Source organism: Dryas octopetala, chromosome 9 (genome assembly GCF_963921425.1).
Source record: "Dryas octopetala chromosome 9, drDryOcto1.1, whole genome shotgun sequence".
Classification (NCBI taxonomy): domain Eukaryota; kingdom Viridiplantae; phylum Streptophyta; class Magnoliopsida; order Rosales; family Rosaceae; genus Dryas; species Dryas octopetala.
This window is the reverse complement of record NC_141374.1, coordinates 1024844-1042473: the sequence shown is the minus strand read 5'-3', so window position 1 is coordinate 1042473 and position 17630 is coordinate 1024844. Positions and strand designations below refer to the sequence as shown.

Below are 17630 nucleotides of genomic sequence, written 5' to 3'. Positions count from 1 at the left end.
AAAGTGTCAAAGTTCAAGCAATTCAATAGGGCCACTGATATGAAAAATCCTGTTTTGGAGTTAGGTAAGCAGTTTGCCACTAAAGATGAATGCATGGAGTTCATAAAAGAATGTGGAATTAGAGAAGGTAGGCAATTAAAGTTTGTGAAGAATGACAAGATTAGATTGAATGCAATTTGTATTGGGACCACAAAATGTCATTTCCTAGTACGGGCCAACCATCTATCTTCAAGTTCATCCACATGGGCCATAAAAAAACTAAGGCTGCAACATATGTGCAACAAGAAGGGGAATGTGAAGCAAGCCAATTCAACCTGGCTTGCAGACAAGTTTGCTGCTAAGTTGAGGAACAATCCTGGTTGGTCTCTGGCTAGTTTCCAGAGTGAGGTGAGACAACAATTCAACATAAATGTAACAAAGACTCAACTTTACAAGGCCAAGAGGAAGGCTGATGTCCTAAATGAAGGCCACTATGATACTCAATATGCTAGGCTAAGAGATTATGCAAATGAGTTGCTGAGAACAAACAGAGGTAGCACTGTCAAGATTAGTACAAACAGAGAAGGTGACAAAGTGCTTTTCCATAGAATGTATATTTGTTTGGATACATGTAAAGAAGACTTTTTACAAGGGTGTAGGCCTGTCATTGGGGTTGATGGATGTCACACTAAAGGGCCTTACCCAGGACAGATTCTCACTACAGTGAGGGTTGATCCAAACAATGGATTGTTTCTAGTTGCATATGATATAGTGGAGATTGAAAACAAGAACTCATAGAAGTGGTTTTTGGAGCTTCTAATGAAAGACATCAACACTAAGAATGGTCATGGTTATGTAATGATCAGTGACAAACAAAAGGGATTAGTGCCTGCCATAGAGAGGTTAATGCCAAGTGCAGAACACAAGATGTGTGTGAGGCACTTGCATAATAATTTCAAACTCAAATACCCTGGCCTCTAATTGAAGAACCTGTTATGGGCAGCAGCAAGGTCTACTTGTATTCCATGGTGGAAAGAAGAGATGGACAAAATGAGGATTGTTGATAATGCAGCCTCGGGGTGGTTGAGTGAGAAGCCTGCAAAGAATTTGTCAAGGTCACACTTTGGGACACATTCCAAATGTGATATACTATTGAACAATCTATGTGAGAGTTTCAACTCTGCCATCCTTGATGCTAGGGACAAGCCTATCCTAACCATGCTAGAGAGGATTAGAATGTGGTTGATGCTGAGAATGGCCAATAGAAAGGCTGCCTGCAGGAGCTGACATCATTCACTTGGGCCTAGGATCTTAAAGATAATTGAGAAAAGAAAGTTGGAAACATGTGTACGTGCTGATAGTAAGAATGGCAGGGCTAACTATATATGAGGTGGAGCATATTGGGGGCTATCAGTTCAGTGTTGATATCAGTCAATGGACTTGCAGCTGCAGGAAGTGGGAGTTGAGTGGGATACCTTGTGTACATGCTATTGCATGTGTATTGATAAGAGAGGAAGATGTGCTTGATTATGTTCATAGTTGTTACAAGAAAGATGCTTACCTCAAGGCATATGACCACATGATTTTTCTAATGGCTTCAATGGATATGTGGGAAAAAGGTGATGATGATAAGATTTTACCACCAAAATGCCTTAAGCAGCCTGGTAGGCCCAAGAAAAAAAGGACAGATGGCCCAGGTAAAGTTCCAGCTGCAAACACTACCCCACACCCCAATCCATTAGAAGTGGCCCCACCTCAAATATTGTGAAGACATTGGGTAACTATCAGATGCAGCAAGTGTGGAGCTGAAGGCCACAATGTGAAAACTTGTAAAAGGGTCGTAGGCAATCAGGTATCTATGCTTCTCTTTATACATGTTGAATTTTCATACACTTATTTCATTTGTATTTGAGTCATAATTCTGGTTTGGCAGAATGTGCAAGGTGAAAGGAGTATGACATCCCCTCAAGTTCAAACTCAACAAGATGCACCAACCTCAGTTACTCGAACTGCAAACATGGTACAATGCAAATTCTTTATGTGATGTTCTTGTTATGTTATTGTGTTGGGACTCAACGAGTATCATTAATTCAATGTGATAGACAGGTAATAAGGAAGGTGACCAGAGGTAGAGCTAGAGGTATGATAATAGGGGGAGGGAGTGGGAGAGGTGTAGTAACCACTGAGGCTTTAAATTCAACTGCAACAAGGAGAGGCAGAGGCAGAGGCAGAGCTAAGGCAAGCAATGTGACCAGAAGAAGAGGAAGAAGTGGGAGTTGATGCTAAGGCAGAGCTAAGGCAACCGTTGGAGTAGAAATAGGGTTACTAGATTTTTTTGCTTGTTGTTGTGTTTTGATTGACCAAGGTATTTAAGCTCTGTGTTTTGTAAAAATGTGGTTCTTTTGTACATTTTTGGACAATTTTTGGGCTGTCAGGTTTTATGGAAATTGGTATGCAGTTTGGTTGCCAAATTATTATGCAAATTGGTATTTATGCAACATTTTGTTTTGCACAATCAAATTGGTATTTTGTGAACATTTTTTTTGCACATGCATTATTTTTAGGCATTTATTTGTCTTGTAACAAGTTTGGTTGCCAATTTGTGATGTATTTTGGCGTACACTTTGAGTAAAGGGTTTGGAATGCATAAATGAGACAAAGCCTAAAATGCAACTTCAACTTCTAGCATTACACAGTAAAACAAAGCCGTTTCTACCATTACAAAGCATGCCATTTCTACACAGGTAGACCCAAAAGCCATTCGTACAAAGCAAGTCATTTATACCAACAAACACCCAAAAGCCATGGCAAAGGTCTAAAACAGAGCATATCCCAAAACAAAAAAAGTTAAGCTAACAAGTACATAAACTTCCAAACACAGATCACCCAAAAGTCATTCCCACTACACCCACGTTCCTCCCATTTAAATTCCACTTACATCATCATCATGATGGTCAATATAAAGAAAACCTAACTCAGCCCCAAACAGACCAGCAACGCCTTCTCTTTTGTCCTCTGTTTTTTTATGGTCTCTTCCAATCCTCCAATCCTTCTAAGCAATCCAGGAATAACCTGCCTAGAACGTGCACACATAGGAAGGTCCAACCAATTCCAGAGATCACATCCTCCATTTCGCTGCAAAATGATGGATTTTAAATCCACAAAACCAATGACCCGAAAATGAAAAGAAAAAAAAAACACAAATAAACACCCATGCATCTATCTTACCTTCCCGAGTTGGCATGCATCGAATCTTCTTCTTGGATTAAAATCAGTCCAGCTAGTGGTTGTTCGGGCAAGCCTCCCACAGTCACAGAATCTTTCACCCATCCATCTTTGCGTTGAAGATGTGGAGGAAGACATGTTTCTGTTTGGGGTCAAGAATGGACAGCAGCAAGGATATTAGGTATGATCTCATAGGTTATATAACCCACAAAAACTAATATTTAATTATTGGAGGGAAATGTTTTGCCTATAATTATTGGCGGGAAATGTTCTGGTATAGGCAGGGATGAGAGAAAATGGCGAGGGAAGGGTCTTTGTGCATTGCTAGATCCAATTAGGATATGAATTCACCATTTTTGCACTTCAATATGATAGTAGTTATTGATATTTTAATGGAATGAAATTAGGATATGACTTTATCATTTTGTCCTTAAATTTGACGGTTGTTATTGACATTTTGACGGAATGGATCATGTTAGCAAACATTAAATATTTCGTGGACTAAGTTGGTCAAAAAAAAAAAAGGGTGAACCAAAGTGAGACTTTGAAACAAATAAATGGACTAAATTGATAATTCCCCCTAATTTAAATTAATTTCATAACTAAATCGTCCTTGTATTTTTTCTCAACTATTTATAAATCAAATTTTCTAAAAGCTAATTTTTTTTTTCAGTGATAATTCTCTCTCTCCCCGCCCTCTTTCACCCAAACCCAGAAACCTCACCAACTCTCAGACTCTCTCTCTCCACCACGTCCCTCTCTCACCATCTCTCTCTTTCGATCTCACTCGGACTCTGGGTTTCGATCTCACTCAGAGTCAAATCGATATTCACCCGTCGCATCTCTCCAGCATACCCATCTTCCCTAAAATCGCTTGTAATTGTAAAGCGACTTCTGGTTCAACAGAGGTGCAACTGTAAGGCGAAGATTCAAATTTGATCAAACCATAATATTATGGCTTCGAACAAAGTTCTCATGGTAGGAATATTACTCATAGACATAATTTATGTGGATACTGTGCCTTGTAATTTTTCAGATTCTCATTGTCTTTGAACTCTTACTGTTTGTCAGGTTGCAGAGAAGCCTAGCATAGCTCTTTCTATAGCCTCCTTACTCTCCCGTGGTCAAGTACGCCCCCTCTCTCTCTCTCTCATATACACTCACGCACACACATTTTGAAACTCTAGCTCGAAAGCTCCAAATTAAGTTATGGTACTGTTTGAATGCCCATAAAATGTCGGAGGCAGCTGAGAAGCTGGGATGTCAACTGTAAATATAATGAATTATTTAAATGAGGAGTGAACCAAACTAGAAAATGAGAACTGGGCCACACCCACTTTTTAGTTTTTAAAGAAGATTGTGATTGATTTTCACTTTTCTTTTAGAAGATATGAATTGGAGGTTGGAATTTGTAGGATGATTTGGTTTGAGTTGCATGGGGGTGCTTAATTCTTCCACAAAGTAGATAATTTGTATTTTGAAGGGGAGCAATGGACTATAGGGTCTTTAGGTTGGATGTTGGTTATGGTAGTTTGTTTACAGAAAGTCAGAGCGTAAGTGACCTCGAGCAGTAAAGGAGAATAAGATGTTTAGGTTCTATTCTATTAGTTTTGGATGATCATTTGGGTTGAAAGAAAAACAGTCTGGGGAGGGTGAGATGGTTGCTGCTTTCAAAGTTTTTGAAAATGAAGCTCCAGTTTTTGCTGATATTGACTCCTTTTCTACGTTTATTTGTAGCACTAATTTTTGTTTAGTAATTTGATATTCCTGTTAGGTTGCCTTTGTTGAATTTGTATGTGCCCTATGTCTCGTAGAAAAAAAAAAAACAAAAAAAAAACACCATGTGTATGAAAGTCAAATTTGTGACAAAAATATGTAAAAATTTTACAACCCTGATATTTATATGGAGGAGAAGGTTCTTTGTATGCAGCCTTATATATTAAGTCATCCAATTTTTAATTGCCTAGTTGCGCTACCTTTCTGTGCAGCAAGCTAATTTGTTTAACTCATGAAAATACTGTATAGCTTTATATATGTGTTAGCTTAGTGATTCAGGAACAAGCACAAGCCTGTTTTATGCTTTTGTAAAGCCAATTGGTGGCTAAAATTTTTACAAATTCTAGGCTTGTATGGGGTTCTAAAGGGGTATCAATTAGAGTTGGGTTTAAGGGTTTCTTTGTGTCGGAAAAGATTGGAATTTGGAGCTGTTATTGGGCTGTCAAGAGTTCTCATGAGCAATACTCTAAAAGGTTATTGGTTAATTTGATGGATTTTAGGATTATTTGCCGGTAGGTTGAATTAGGGTTTTTAGTGATATGAATTTAGGGTCTGATGAGACTTGATTATGGCCTGGACTAAATGAAATATATTGAAAAAGTAGTAGATAAACAATGAAGAAAGTTAATTTAGTTTTCATACCTATGGTGACTTCACATCTTGGATTACATTATTTCAAAGTAGCATAATAGTTGTAAAATATTCTCAGTCTTATAGTGGGGCATGATTGATTTGGTTGACAGTGACATTGGCAAGTGGGAACCCATAATTAGGAGCGATCCTAATTTTGATTCATTCAATTCACATCATGGACCCATCCATTATGAAGAAGCTGCTTGAAGATGATGAGGTTCTCTCTCTCTCTCTGGCTTCCACATTCTATCTCTGAAAATTAAATTCTAACTTTCTTTTTTATATAATTTGTGCGAAGGACGAAACCATGCATTCAGGGGCGGATGTGGAGGCCTTCCAGGCTGCTCTGAATCGGGACATAGAAGGAGATGTGTCTGCTTCTCACCAGACGTCTGATTCGGACTCCGGTACCCTTCTTAACCTTCTTTCTAATTCTAGGAACTAAGGGCCCGTTTGGTATCCTATTCAAATTTTTTTTTTTTTTTTTAAATGTGAGTTTTCAACATCAATTTTTAAAACTTAAAAACTTGTTTGGTATGAAATTTGAAAAAAAATTTTAAAATATAAAAATGATGGCAGCTAAAGAAAAAGCAATGTAAAAAAAAAAATTGAAAAAAACAATGTTTTATGGTTTTTAAAAAGAGGCATGTTTTTGAATTTTTTTTTAAAAACTGTTTTTGAAAATGGTCTACCAAACACGTTTTCTTGACTAATACTTGTTTTTTTGTTTTTGAAAAAAAAAAGTTTTTGAATAGAATACCAAACAGACCCTAAATCGAAGTTAATGATAGACATATTGCAGATCACTCTCAACTTCATTCATTTTGAAAAGTAGTTAACTTTGGTTTTGTTTGAATTTCGAAAAGCATGAGTGGTTTGGATGGAACAGTATAAATTTCCGTTTTAATGCTCGCTGTAATTCTTATTTTTCTTGGAACAAATAGTGTTAAGCATCAGTTTTTCAATGTGATATTGGGTTAGTATTTATTTCCATTATTTCTTTTGTGAATATCCCATAATTTGGAGACTGACACTTCAGTCTGCATGCAAACGGTCATCTTTATTATGCTGATTTTTCTATTCTGATCCTTGTTTCTTCCTTTTTTAGTGATTGCCAATTGAATTCAGTCATCTTCATCTTCCTTGCCTTTGTCCAATGCAGTCAATCACTTGATTTCTCATGTTCTATAATTTTCTTCTGGGACAAATTTCATCATTGTGCTTTGAGTTTTAGTCCATAACTCTTTAACTTTTGCTAATTCTTTTTAATGGAAGTGGTCATGTGAGTATCATATGTTAAGTGATTCAAAGACAAATTGGTCATTCCAGCTTAATTTCTGTCTGCGACACAAATGCATCAAAAGATTTCTCACGCAATCAAATCAAGACTTCCTTTATACCCGTCTTGCTCCAAGCACTTCTTCAGCTTATCCACCTCTTCCACAGTTGCTCTTGCCCCGTCCTCAAACCTCACCATTCAATAATTCCTCTCTCCCTCCTCTTCTCCGGAAACAAAAGTTGCATTGTTAATGTTCTAGAAAATCAATGGGGGAAGGTTTCCCTTGAACTTCATGCCTTCCTTTTTGTCTCTGTTGAGCTTCACTTCAGCAGACCTCACTTTTCCTTCTTCTCGTTTCTGCATATCTCTCTAACTTCAGTTTTCTCTTTTTTATTTGTTCTCTCCGTGGTTTCTAGCCTTCTGTTTGTTTCCTCCCTTTTATACACAGCACACACTTCTGGTTTCCCTTTCGAATGTGGGACAGTGTGTCACTGCATGGGAACAAGGTTTACCTCTCAGAATTTGGGGTACATTTTTGTACCGAGTCTTATCATTTGTTTTTTTTTTTTTTTTTTTCACTTGAGGAAATTGCTATTTGTACTTTGTTAAATACAACCTTTTTTTGTTGTTAACTCCCCCAAGTTGGGTGGTAGGATTTCATCCCAAACCCATCTCTTATATTATTTGCTTCAAATTATTATTATTTTTTTTACAATTTCTTTTATTAAGACTTGCTCTCTCTCTCTCTCTCTCTCTCTCTCTCTCTCTCTCTCTCTCTCTCTCTCTCTCTCTCTCTCTCTCTCTCTCTCCCTCCCCCTGGATGTATAATACTTTGTTTTTACTTTGTGTATGTGTTTTTTGTTGGCTTCCCAAATAGTTAACTGTTTCTAGTTCATTGGGAGCAAGGGTCATTTTAAGTTCTGAAATTTTCTGCAATTTGAATTTAACATTTACCGTCTTCTTTTTGTCTTCTCCATTGCTCTTGGGCACAACCGGAGCTATCATGGCAGTCTTTTTAGCTGAGCTTTTTTTATCATTGGAACTGCCAACCTTTTGGATTGGTGTTCTGTGGATTTCCTATGGCCCCTGCGTAATTAACCAACACAGTAAAGCCACCATATTTGTTAGCAATGTACCTTTAAACTGAGATGGGTCGACCTTGATAATTACTTAAGATGCCTATTTAGAGATTTCATAGTCGATTTACTAAATAACTTCATATTTGGGAGTTAACACACTTCTTTTCCTCAAACCATATCCATGTTTGAATTAAGTTGGTATTCAGGGTTTGCTTATGGGTTGTATGGTGCTTAAGAGATTCTTGTCAAAAGTTGAACAATGGAGATGCAGTTTTGCTCTGGATTGTTCCAGATAAATTGTTATGAAATTTAGTTTTAAAATATAAAAGTAATCAGTAAAAGTAATAATTTCTTTAATGGCTCCCAAAGATCCAAAAAAACCTCTAAATCCCCCCCCCCTTCCAAAAATAAAATAAAATAATATTCCTTGAAACCAATCAGCAACATTAAAAACACCAACAATTTTTCACTCAAAATAATGTGAATGCGCTATGTAACTTAAAGGACAGCTCAAGGTCCTCATTCGTTACCCAATACCCAGCTTGAACTAATCCTAATAATCAACCAAAAATAAAAAGAAACAAAATTTTGGGAATGAGGTCCCCGAAGAATTGAAATTACTCTAATTCACGTGGTAATCATGTTATAGCTCCAAGAGAACAAAGAGAATACCATCGTGGCAGAGAGTTTCTTGCAGAGAGGGAAGTCTTCATTTCATTGTGTTATAAATCTTTAATGCCATGACTGGTGTGAAGTACAACAAATATACTTTGAATGACCAATTTGTCCTTGAGTAAGTGGTCATGTGATACTTACATGACCTCTAATGTTGAAAAATTGTTACAGAAGTTATGATACAATTGATAATTTAGGGATTAAGTGTCTTAGAGACTCATTCAAAGACTAATATGGGACATTGGTGAAATTTACCCCTTCTATTTTTTATCAATTTCTTTAGATCATTTCGTATTACTTCTTCCCATGTTAGTCTTGATCAGCCTCTTGATCTTTTACCCATCTCAGATATCACTTTATGGGAAAACAACCCAATCCTTGGAACACGCAACCTTAGGTGGTGAAGAGACAACATCAAGGTGACAAGCCTGCCTATCAATGGGACCTCTTAGGGAAGATCAACTTGTTATCCCTTGTGTAAATTTCATCTGTTGAGTGACTACCTTCCATTTGGCATTGTCGAATCACTAAGGTCTACTTTTGTCCTTGCTCAATGGGTACGTCTTGTAGTCAAGCTCCCATTGGCCTTTGCACTTGAGGGCCAATCTTTGTCTAGTCTGAGGAAACCCTTGCACATCTTTGTTACGTTTTTGTAGGCCCACTCCTCATAGAAATGGTCTATGACTTTCTTGGCCTCCAGGTCTTGACACAATGTTAGAACTCTAACTCACATTGTTTATTTAATCAGATATTTAATCGTCAGTCCTAATCACTTTTATCATCCATTTTAATACCCATCTCCGCTACATGGAAGCACTGTTCTTGCTTTAATTTTAATATCCACTTCCACCTCATAGAGTAGTTGGCCTGAAGACAATTTATATAGAAATGCCTTTAAAATTGACTAATTTTGGTGAAATTTTTCCAGTATTTCGGTTTTTTTGGAGTAATGGATATTTAGGTGTTAATTTGCCTTATTGTGTAAAACTTAAAAATTTCGTCCAACAATCCGGTAATTTCACCAAAGTGTCAGGTGTCACAGATAAGTAAAATGGGTGCTCTATCAAGAAATTGATTAAAAGTTCATGTTATTTTGGCAAACTTTCGGCTTTTGTCCAAGTGGAACTCATGGTCAAACCACAATATTTGAGAGATCTTGTCCTTAAGACAACCAAAGCCCTAAGCAGCTGAGGATTTCACCACTACCATCTAAAGGAGAAAGCATGATGGGAGGAGCCCACAAGAGAGGGATAGCCTCTCCTCACAAGATTCCAGGTCTGATTACAGTAGGTGTCCCAGGGGAAAGAAAAGAAGTCGTATTGATGATGCTAGTGGGAAAGCTGTAGAGATAGGAGGTATAGAAGCCCTGTTGAAGAAAATGGCCAAAGATGCAGGGGCGACAAGAGCCGCAATTAAAGAAGATGAAGAAAATACAGTTTGATTACTATTTTGGTTATCATTATCATTATTACTATCATATTAGATTTTCATCATTATTGAAATACAGTTTAATTACATGTAGGTTTTATGCAAACTTAAGCATTGGCAATTTCTTGTTATAAAAGTAGCTTTTGTTTTCTTTGGTTCAGAATTTTCAGAGCCTCTTTCCAGAATATTTTATGTTTTCCCCCTGCTGAAGAAGTCTCCCATCAGATTAAAATTGTTGGCAATAGAAAATCTATGATTGATATCCAACAGTAAAATAAAGTAGGTTGCTATAGTTTGAACTTTTGCTACCATTTTGAAATGTAGAGTGGCCGCCAAGTCAACTACCACCTGTTTTCTTTAGATGTGATTGACCAAAAGATCATGAAAGTATAGTTATAAGTTCATATTTAAAAGTTGCATGGATAGTTCAAAAACAATGATGGAACAATTTTTATAGGTTTCAAGAAATTTCTTTAGTATTAATGTGTCTTTTGTCAGCAGAGAGAAAAGGTAATGTAGTGTTGGAAAAAGACAATTAAAAAGAAAACAAATTGAGTTGTATTACAATGAAAAGTGTAAAATGTTAACTTGTATTACATAATTATAAACCAAAATTAAGCATGTCCTGAATAATTGGGATTGTCAGTTTTCATTCTATTTATCTAAAATCACACAAACTTCATATGTAAGCACGTAATGTTTTCCTAATTCTTTTTTGTAAAATAGATAATTTTCGTTATAAACATAACCTGAAGTTTCATTCAAAATTTCCATATGTTTCTCATAATTTATGTCATTTCTCTATTTATGTAAATGGCTTTGAATTTTACATATGTTCATTCCCAGAACTCCTCATTTATAAGTGATTTGTGCTACTTAATAATGCAGTGGTTTTGTCTCAAGGAAGCAATAATACATCTAGTCAGCCGTTACCACAGTTGCATATTGCTAGCCAGGATGAAAGTACAGCTTGTCAAATTCAACATGACCAAAATATTGCACATCACCGCGAACTGCATTCATATGAAATGGAGCTAACGCAACAAGGGTCTGTTGTTGAGAATATGCAGCAGAAAAATGATGCCTCACAGGAACTTAGTCACTTTCCTTTGCCCCAGAAGCAACCCCAAGGTGATCTTCAACAAGGGCAGGCAGAACAAAAGCCCCTCCAGATTTCTGATACAAGTGGAGGGCCAATTCCTGGAAAAAATCCAATCTCAACTCAAGAGCATGACATAACACCTAATCCAGAAAGCGAAACTCAGTACTTAAAGCTTCAAAAGATGAGTAGTCAACAGGCAATGATCACGGAGCAGCCAAGCAACCCGATAAATCGCAGTAAACAAGTACCATTTGGCCTGTTACTACCTGTCTTATTGCCCCAACTTGATAAAGACAGAGCTATGCAACTTACTACTCTATTTGGTAAACTCAAGGTGTGTCCTAGACAAAAATTTCATTATCAAGGTGTTTTGTGTTAAGTTTTCTAATCTATGAACTGTTTTACTATTCCAGAACAATGAAATCTCCAAAGATGCTTTTGTCCGGCACATTAGAAGTGTTGTCGGGGACCAAATGCTAAAATTGGCAGTAATGAAAGTGCAGTCACAGGTAAGTATAGAATGCGTTTAATATTAATAATGTGTCGGTGTCTGAGCTAAGCTGAAAACGAGCATATAAAAACCTTGCAGCCTGGTCCTAAACACCAGTTACCGCCTCAGGCTTCAGTGCAGCAACAACCTTCTAGGATGCCATCAATTAGTGCAGGTGCCACACAGTTTACTGATCCCCGTTCATTTGCACTTCATCAGAGAGTTGCCAACTCCCCCACAGATCCATCGCACATTCCCTCTTCAACTGTTCAACTGCAGACTTCTTCTAGCCATTCGGTCATTGAAAACAGTGCTAAAAAATTGAGGGAGTCTGAACGTCAGTCAGATTCTCATGGAATGCAAGCAAGTCAAATGTCTTCTTCCAATCCTGTAGCTGCCAATCAAGAAAGGGAACGCTCCTCAGTTCCTATGCAAGTACTTAACAAGCAGCAACAACAATTGCAGTATCCACAATCATCCTTTGCCCAGTATGGAAGTACTGGTGGTAATTATCACCCGTATTCAGGGACAAATGTCAATACTGGCACATTACCTCTCAAACAGCAACCTCATGATTCACAACTGAGGCAAATTCCACAACATCAAAGCATGGGTTCAGCTCAGTCAGGTGGGGAAGCACAGGGAACGAACATCATGAGTGTGTCCAAACTAGAGAGGCAAAATTCTGTGAATGACCCTAGTAGACTGCAGGGTGGATCTCTTTCTCACTTTACAAATAATTCAACTTTACAACAGAATCCAGTTCCTTGGCAATCCTCAAATAAAGAGCAGAATTCTGGACCCTTTTCATCAATGCATTATGTAAAACAGGAACCGATTGATCATATTGCTGAGCAGCAGCACAAGCCCCCATTGTCTAATTCACAGGGATTGCCGTCTGTTTCTGCTGCGCAAATTGAACAGGGGAATGCATCACCTGGAATTTTGATGGATGAGTCTATAGAGAAGCAATCTTCAAGAATGGGTTTTACACCATCTGCAAGCATGGTGCCTTCATCTTCTGCAAGCACACTTCCCCTAAATTCTGTTTCTCCTTCCATAACGACGCAAGTCGATCCTATTGTCTCGGTAATTTCATTCTTCTCTTTTATGCTTCTCTGCTACATATGCATTTATTAGGTCGTGATGTGGACTTCCTATGTTTTCATTGATGTGTTTTCTTCCATTCAAAACTAAGTATAGAACTACAAACATGAGATATGGCTACTTCTTTGGTGGCACTCATTTACAGTGGTGGTAGTTCAGGAGTTATCTATTTTGTATCTGTGTTCTGTAATTGATATCCACTTGCTCATGACTCACGAATTGATATGACACGTAATAAGTATTGGAGGTGCAGTTATACGTCATTCTGTAACAATATCCTCATTTTATTGTTTTATTGTGCTTCTCAGGTCTCAGCCTTTAGCTGTAATATTAAAAAATGTTTGGATGGGCTAGTTTCATGTTGGATCTACTTTTTCTAGTTTACTTTGTGCTGCAATAAATTTTCTTTCAAAGTTCTTATTTTTGACTTGATATGATTATCTTTACACTTTATTAATGGCTAATGTCTTTGCTGCTTTTCTATTTTTACCAGTTAGGTCCTCGAATACCCTCTGGAACTTCTCCTGCTGGGAATAATAATAAAACACCTCCAAAAAAACCTTCTATTGGCCAAAAGAAGCCTCTTGAAGCACTTGGTTCTTCACCACCACCATCAAGGTAAAATAAATTTATATTGTTGTATCAAAGCCTGTGGGTGATTTCTATTGTGTCCTCCGTAGAACTTTCTGTTAAAGCCATACACATTGTGTTGTGGATCTCCTACAGTAAGAAGCAAAAAGTGTCGGGGAACTTTTTGGATCAAACCATTGACCAACTCAATGATGTCACTGCTGTTAGTGGAGTCAATCTTAGGGTATGGTATTTTGCCATTTTCAATTCATACTATTATAGAATATTAGCTGATTAAGTGAATAATGGACACTCTAAGTAAATGTGCTCATAACCTTTTAACATTCTTGATTTAAATAGGAAGAGGAAGAGCAGCTGTTTTCTGGGCCAAAGGAGGATAGTCGAGCTTCAGAAGCATCTCGAAAGGTTGTGCAAGAAGAAGAAGAAAGGCTGATTTTGCAAAAGACTCCCTTGCAGAAAAAGTTGGCAGAAATCAGTTAACACTCTATACTTATCTCTTTATTATTGAGGTGTTAAAAGTCCATAATTTTTGTGCACATTCTTCCTGTCATGAAAGGACATATCAATCAGAGCTTGACATTTGGTATTTATACCTTTGCGTTTAGCAGTGACCAAATGTGGTTTGAAAAGTATAAGCAATGATGTGGAGCGATGCTTGTCACTGGTGAGGTGCTAGCTACTATGTTAGTTTTTATCATGATAAGCTTACATGTTTTCTTATTCCACGGAAACTGAATCTTCAGTGTGTGGAGGAAAGAATGAGGGGACTCATAAATAATTTGATCAGACTGTCAAAGCAGGTATGTTCTTACTTTTTCTTGTGAAAAAAGAATTCTCTTGCATTATATCTTTCCTGACTGTGAGTAAATGTCCTTATGCTAGCGGGTTGATGCTGAGAAACCAAGACACCACACATTTACTACCTCTGATGTTCGGCAACAAGTTACGGATCTCAACCGGAAAGCTAAGGAAGAATGGGAAAAAAAGCAGGCTGAGGAAGAAAAGCTTCGAAAGCTTAATGAAGTGAGTGTCTTTTTATGCATTCTATATTATCATTTGTACAATGCACACATGGTAAACTACTAGTGTGTTAAACACATGTACACATACAATATTTTTGTACATGTATATGTTATTTTATTAGTTCTGAGTATTTAAAGACTGCACACAGCCTGACACTAATAATGGAGTTGATAGCGATAAGGACAAAGATGAAGGTCGTTCTAAAGCATTTAAGGTATGAGGATTGTGCTCAGAATTATATGTTTACCTCTGGAATGAATAGAGAAACTAGTCTTCTGTGACTTTCTGCTTGGTGCAGGCAAACAAAGAGGAAGATGACAAAATGAGGACAACAGCAGCAAATGTTGCTGCCCGTGCTGCTGTTGGAGGAGATGACATGCTGTCAAAATGGCAACTTATGGCTGAGCAAGCCAGGCAAAAGCGTGAAGGTAGCAATGATGCGGCATCTGGGTCCCAGCCAGGTAAAGATGTAAATCGCAAGCCTACATCAACAGCTGGAAGACTGATGAAGGACAATCAAGAAGCAGAGAAAAGGGGCAGTGCTGCTCCTGGTGCTGCAACTGGTAATTGTCTTAAGCTTGATTGTTTGTCAAATCATTATTTTGTAGCTTATAGTAGCCATATGTCATTACCTTTAGATAGCATTACCGCTGCACTGAACAGGATTCAAATGTACTATAGAGTATGCCACTGTAGTTGGTACCTTGTTAGTGCTGATTTTATAAATTGTTTTGGCATAGGGGATTTATTCTATGAGATTAATGCTAGTAGATAATGTATGCACCTTGGATCTGCATGAGTAACATAAAACAACTTCTCATTTCATATAAGTGGCTGAGTTGGCATATATTTCTTTACATGTTATCCCTGATAATGAAATAATCATAAAGGCTCAAGTGTTGTGTCCATAGAAATTTGAATGATGTGGAGGTAGGGGAGTTTTCTTCTCTTCTCTCTTTGCTTGAATTTTTTTTCCTTTCAATCAGGTAGACGGTGGACCTGTAGTTGTGATGTGTGGTATTGCTATATTTGTGTTAATGTTGGACATTAAAGTGGACAGTTTATCTGCTATGCTCACTCTATTTTTATCCTAATATAATCTCTGTGTTTCTCATAAAAAGTTCCATGTCCGTAGACTTGCTTCTAAGATTCTGATAATAATTACTGTTCTCATTTGAGAACTCATCTTTGGTATACATATTTTGGAATGAACTAGAAAGTGGCCTGACAGCTTTCTACATGTAAATCCTTTTGCTGATCTCTGAAGCTAAATAGGGAAGATATACCTTCTACTGAGAATTATCTTTTAAGTGACATACCCATCCCTCTAATGCTTTAGCCAGATGTTTTACTTTTGTTGTTACAGTCCCATTTCAATTTATTTTGGTCCACAAGGCCGATGTAGGATGCAAGCAGTGTTATGATTTATTTGTTAACAAAAATCATTTTAATTTATCTGTTTTTGTCCAGGTTGCAATTTCTTTCTTTTCTTCTATTTTCAAATTCTCCGCTGCTAGCCATATTATATGGCTAGCAGAATGAAAAAAGAACCATGTTAATTTTGCAGTTATTTTTGGTAGGGCAATTGTTAAAGAAATCTTCTTATGTGTATTCTTACTATGTGGTGCTTTGTTAATTGCATTTTTCAGCAGGAACTATTAGAAAATTTGGAAGGAACCAAATTATCATGCCTCAAACAAGGGTGGCGCGTAGTATATCTGTTAAGGATGTGATTGCTGTCCTGGAAAGGGAACCTCAGATGTCCAAGTCTACTCTGATGTATTGCTTGTATGAGAAAATCCAATCTGACACCACTGGCGAATAATCTAGAAGTGTAAAACACAGTGCCATGAGATCATAGCCATCATTGGTCTTAGGACCTTGTTGTAAAAATGATAAAAGAGAAAAAAAGGGTCTTTAGACCAATCTGGCCTATCTGACTGAACAATAAGGTTTGCCCTAGTTATGATTCTTCTCCTCGTTCATTTATTGTAAGAGTTAAATGCACCGTTAGTCCACTTATTTTCACATTTTTCCCAAGTTAGTCCACGATCTTTTTTTTGTACTAAATTGAACCACTTTCTTTTCGACGTTTACCTATTTAGTCCATTCCGTCAATTTTGTTAAAAATTCTGTTAAAAAAAAGGATAAAATGGTCTTTTCATATTAAATAAATTTTTAATTCTATTTCTAATTTTAAAATATTAAAACTAAAAAAAAATAAATAAATTTAAAACAAAAAACAAGAAGATGTTGATCTACAATCCAGATCGCAGATCCCCCCTCCTCCCTCCCCCACCTACCCCCACTCTTCACCACCGCCGTCTCCCTCACCGATTGCTGATCCCGACACAGGCAACATCATCCAAGGTCAGCCAGCGTCATCTCTCTCATTTTTCTTTCTCCTCCTTCATCTCTCTCTCTCTCTCGCTCTCTCTCCCTTCCCCCCCCCCCCCCCACTCTCTGATTGGGTTTTCTTTTCTGTTTTTGGGTTTGATTTTGTTCCTTATACTGGTGGGTTGCTCGGGGTTGGGGCTGGGTTGCTGGGTTTCTTTTTTATTTGTGCTGGGGTTGGGGCTAGGTTGCTGGGTTGCTAATTTTTTTGTGTTGCTGGGTTTATTTTTTATTTGTGCTGGGGAGACATGTCGCAGATGATGATAATGATGAAGGAGATGGAGAGACAACCAACAAGAAAAAGAAATTGAATGTAAGAGTAGCACCGTGTTGTACAACTCTCCTTTTTTTTCTTTCTTTTTTTTTGTTTTTTTGGTGGGCAGAGGACGAGGAGGGGGCAAGAGAATTGATTGGATTGGGTTGATGTGCATATGCTTCCATTTTAATGGGTTGGGTTGGAGCAACCAAGTTAGACAAAAAATTAGACCAGCAAAAAACAGAGAAGAAATCGTCTTCTTTTTTTATTTTGGTATGAATGAAATTTTCTCCCATCTAAAGAAAGCTTCAAAGCAACATAGATTGCAAATTGAAAAGTTACAATCATCAACTTCCCAATTTTAAGTGAAAGCTTGAAGAAAGATATATGTTAGTTTACATATTCTGTCAAAATCTAGAAACATGTTTCTAGAAACGTAAGTTCCAATTTGAGTCCTCTTATGTTGCAAATCAATCTTTTGTAGATAAAATATCTCTTTTTATGATTCTTGTACGAAAAGGAAAAAAGAAGAGGATTAAGGAAAAACAAAAAGGAAGAAGAAGAAAGAAAAAAAAAAAAAGGGAGGAGAGAGT

General features: G+C 37.3%; 1 protein-coding gene across 4 annotated transcripts; it reads left to right on the top strand.

Moving 5' to 3' along the window:
- The first annotated feature begins 3871 nt into the window (after positions 1-3871).
- LOC147273059 (transcription initiation factor TFIID subunit 4b-like) lies at positions 3872-16426 on the top strand. Of its 4 annotated transcripts, none has more exons than XM_086256986.1 (16): positions 3872-4182; positions 4276-4332; positions 5724-5830; positions 5912-6020; positions 10963-11510; positions 11590-11685; positions 11766-12755; positions 13267-13391; positions 13500-13587; positions 13704-13839; positions 13973-14028; positions 14108-14164; positions 14247-14387; positions 14536-14601; positions 14686-14950; positions 16040-16426. In XM_086256986.1, the coding sequence occupies exons 3-16, from the start codon at positions 5789-5791 to the stop codon at positions 16210-16212; spliced, it is 2892 nt and encodes a 963-aa protein (XP_086113112.1). In that variant the 5' UTR covers positions 3872-4182; positions 4276-4332; positions 5724-5788; the 3' UTR covers positions 16213-16426. The 4 variants fall into 4 exon arrangements, with proteins under 4 accessions (XP_086113112.1, XP_086113110.1, XP_086113109.1 ...); XM_086256984.1 differs by having other exon boundaries at positions 13970-14028; XM_086256983.1 differs by having other exon boundaries at positions 3873-4182; positions 16037-16424.
- The last annotated feature ends 1204 nt before the right edge of the window (positions 16427-17630 follow it).

Excerpts from the sequence above, each read along its gene's own strand:
- LOC147273059 (XM_086256982.1), top strand. The coding sequence starts at position 5,789 with ATGGACCCATCCATTATGAAGAAGCTGCTTGAAGATGATGAG. Across the intron at positions 13,588-13,703 it reads TTAGTGGAGTCAATCTTAGG|GAAGAGGAAGAGCAGCTGTT; the intron begins GTATGGTATTTT and ends TGATTTAAATAG. Across the intron at positions 13,840-13,969 it reads GAAAAAGTTGGCAGAAATCA|CAGTGACCAAATGTGGTTTG; the intron begins GTTAACACTCTA and ends CTTTGCGTTTAG.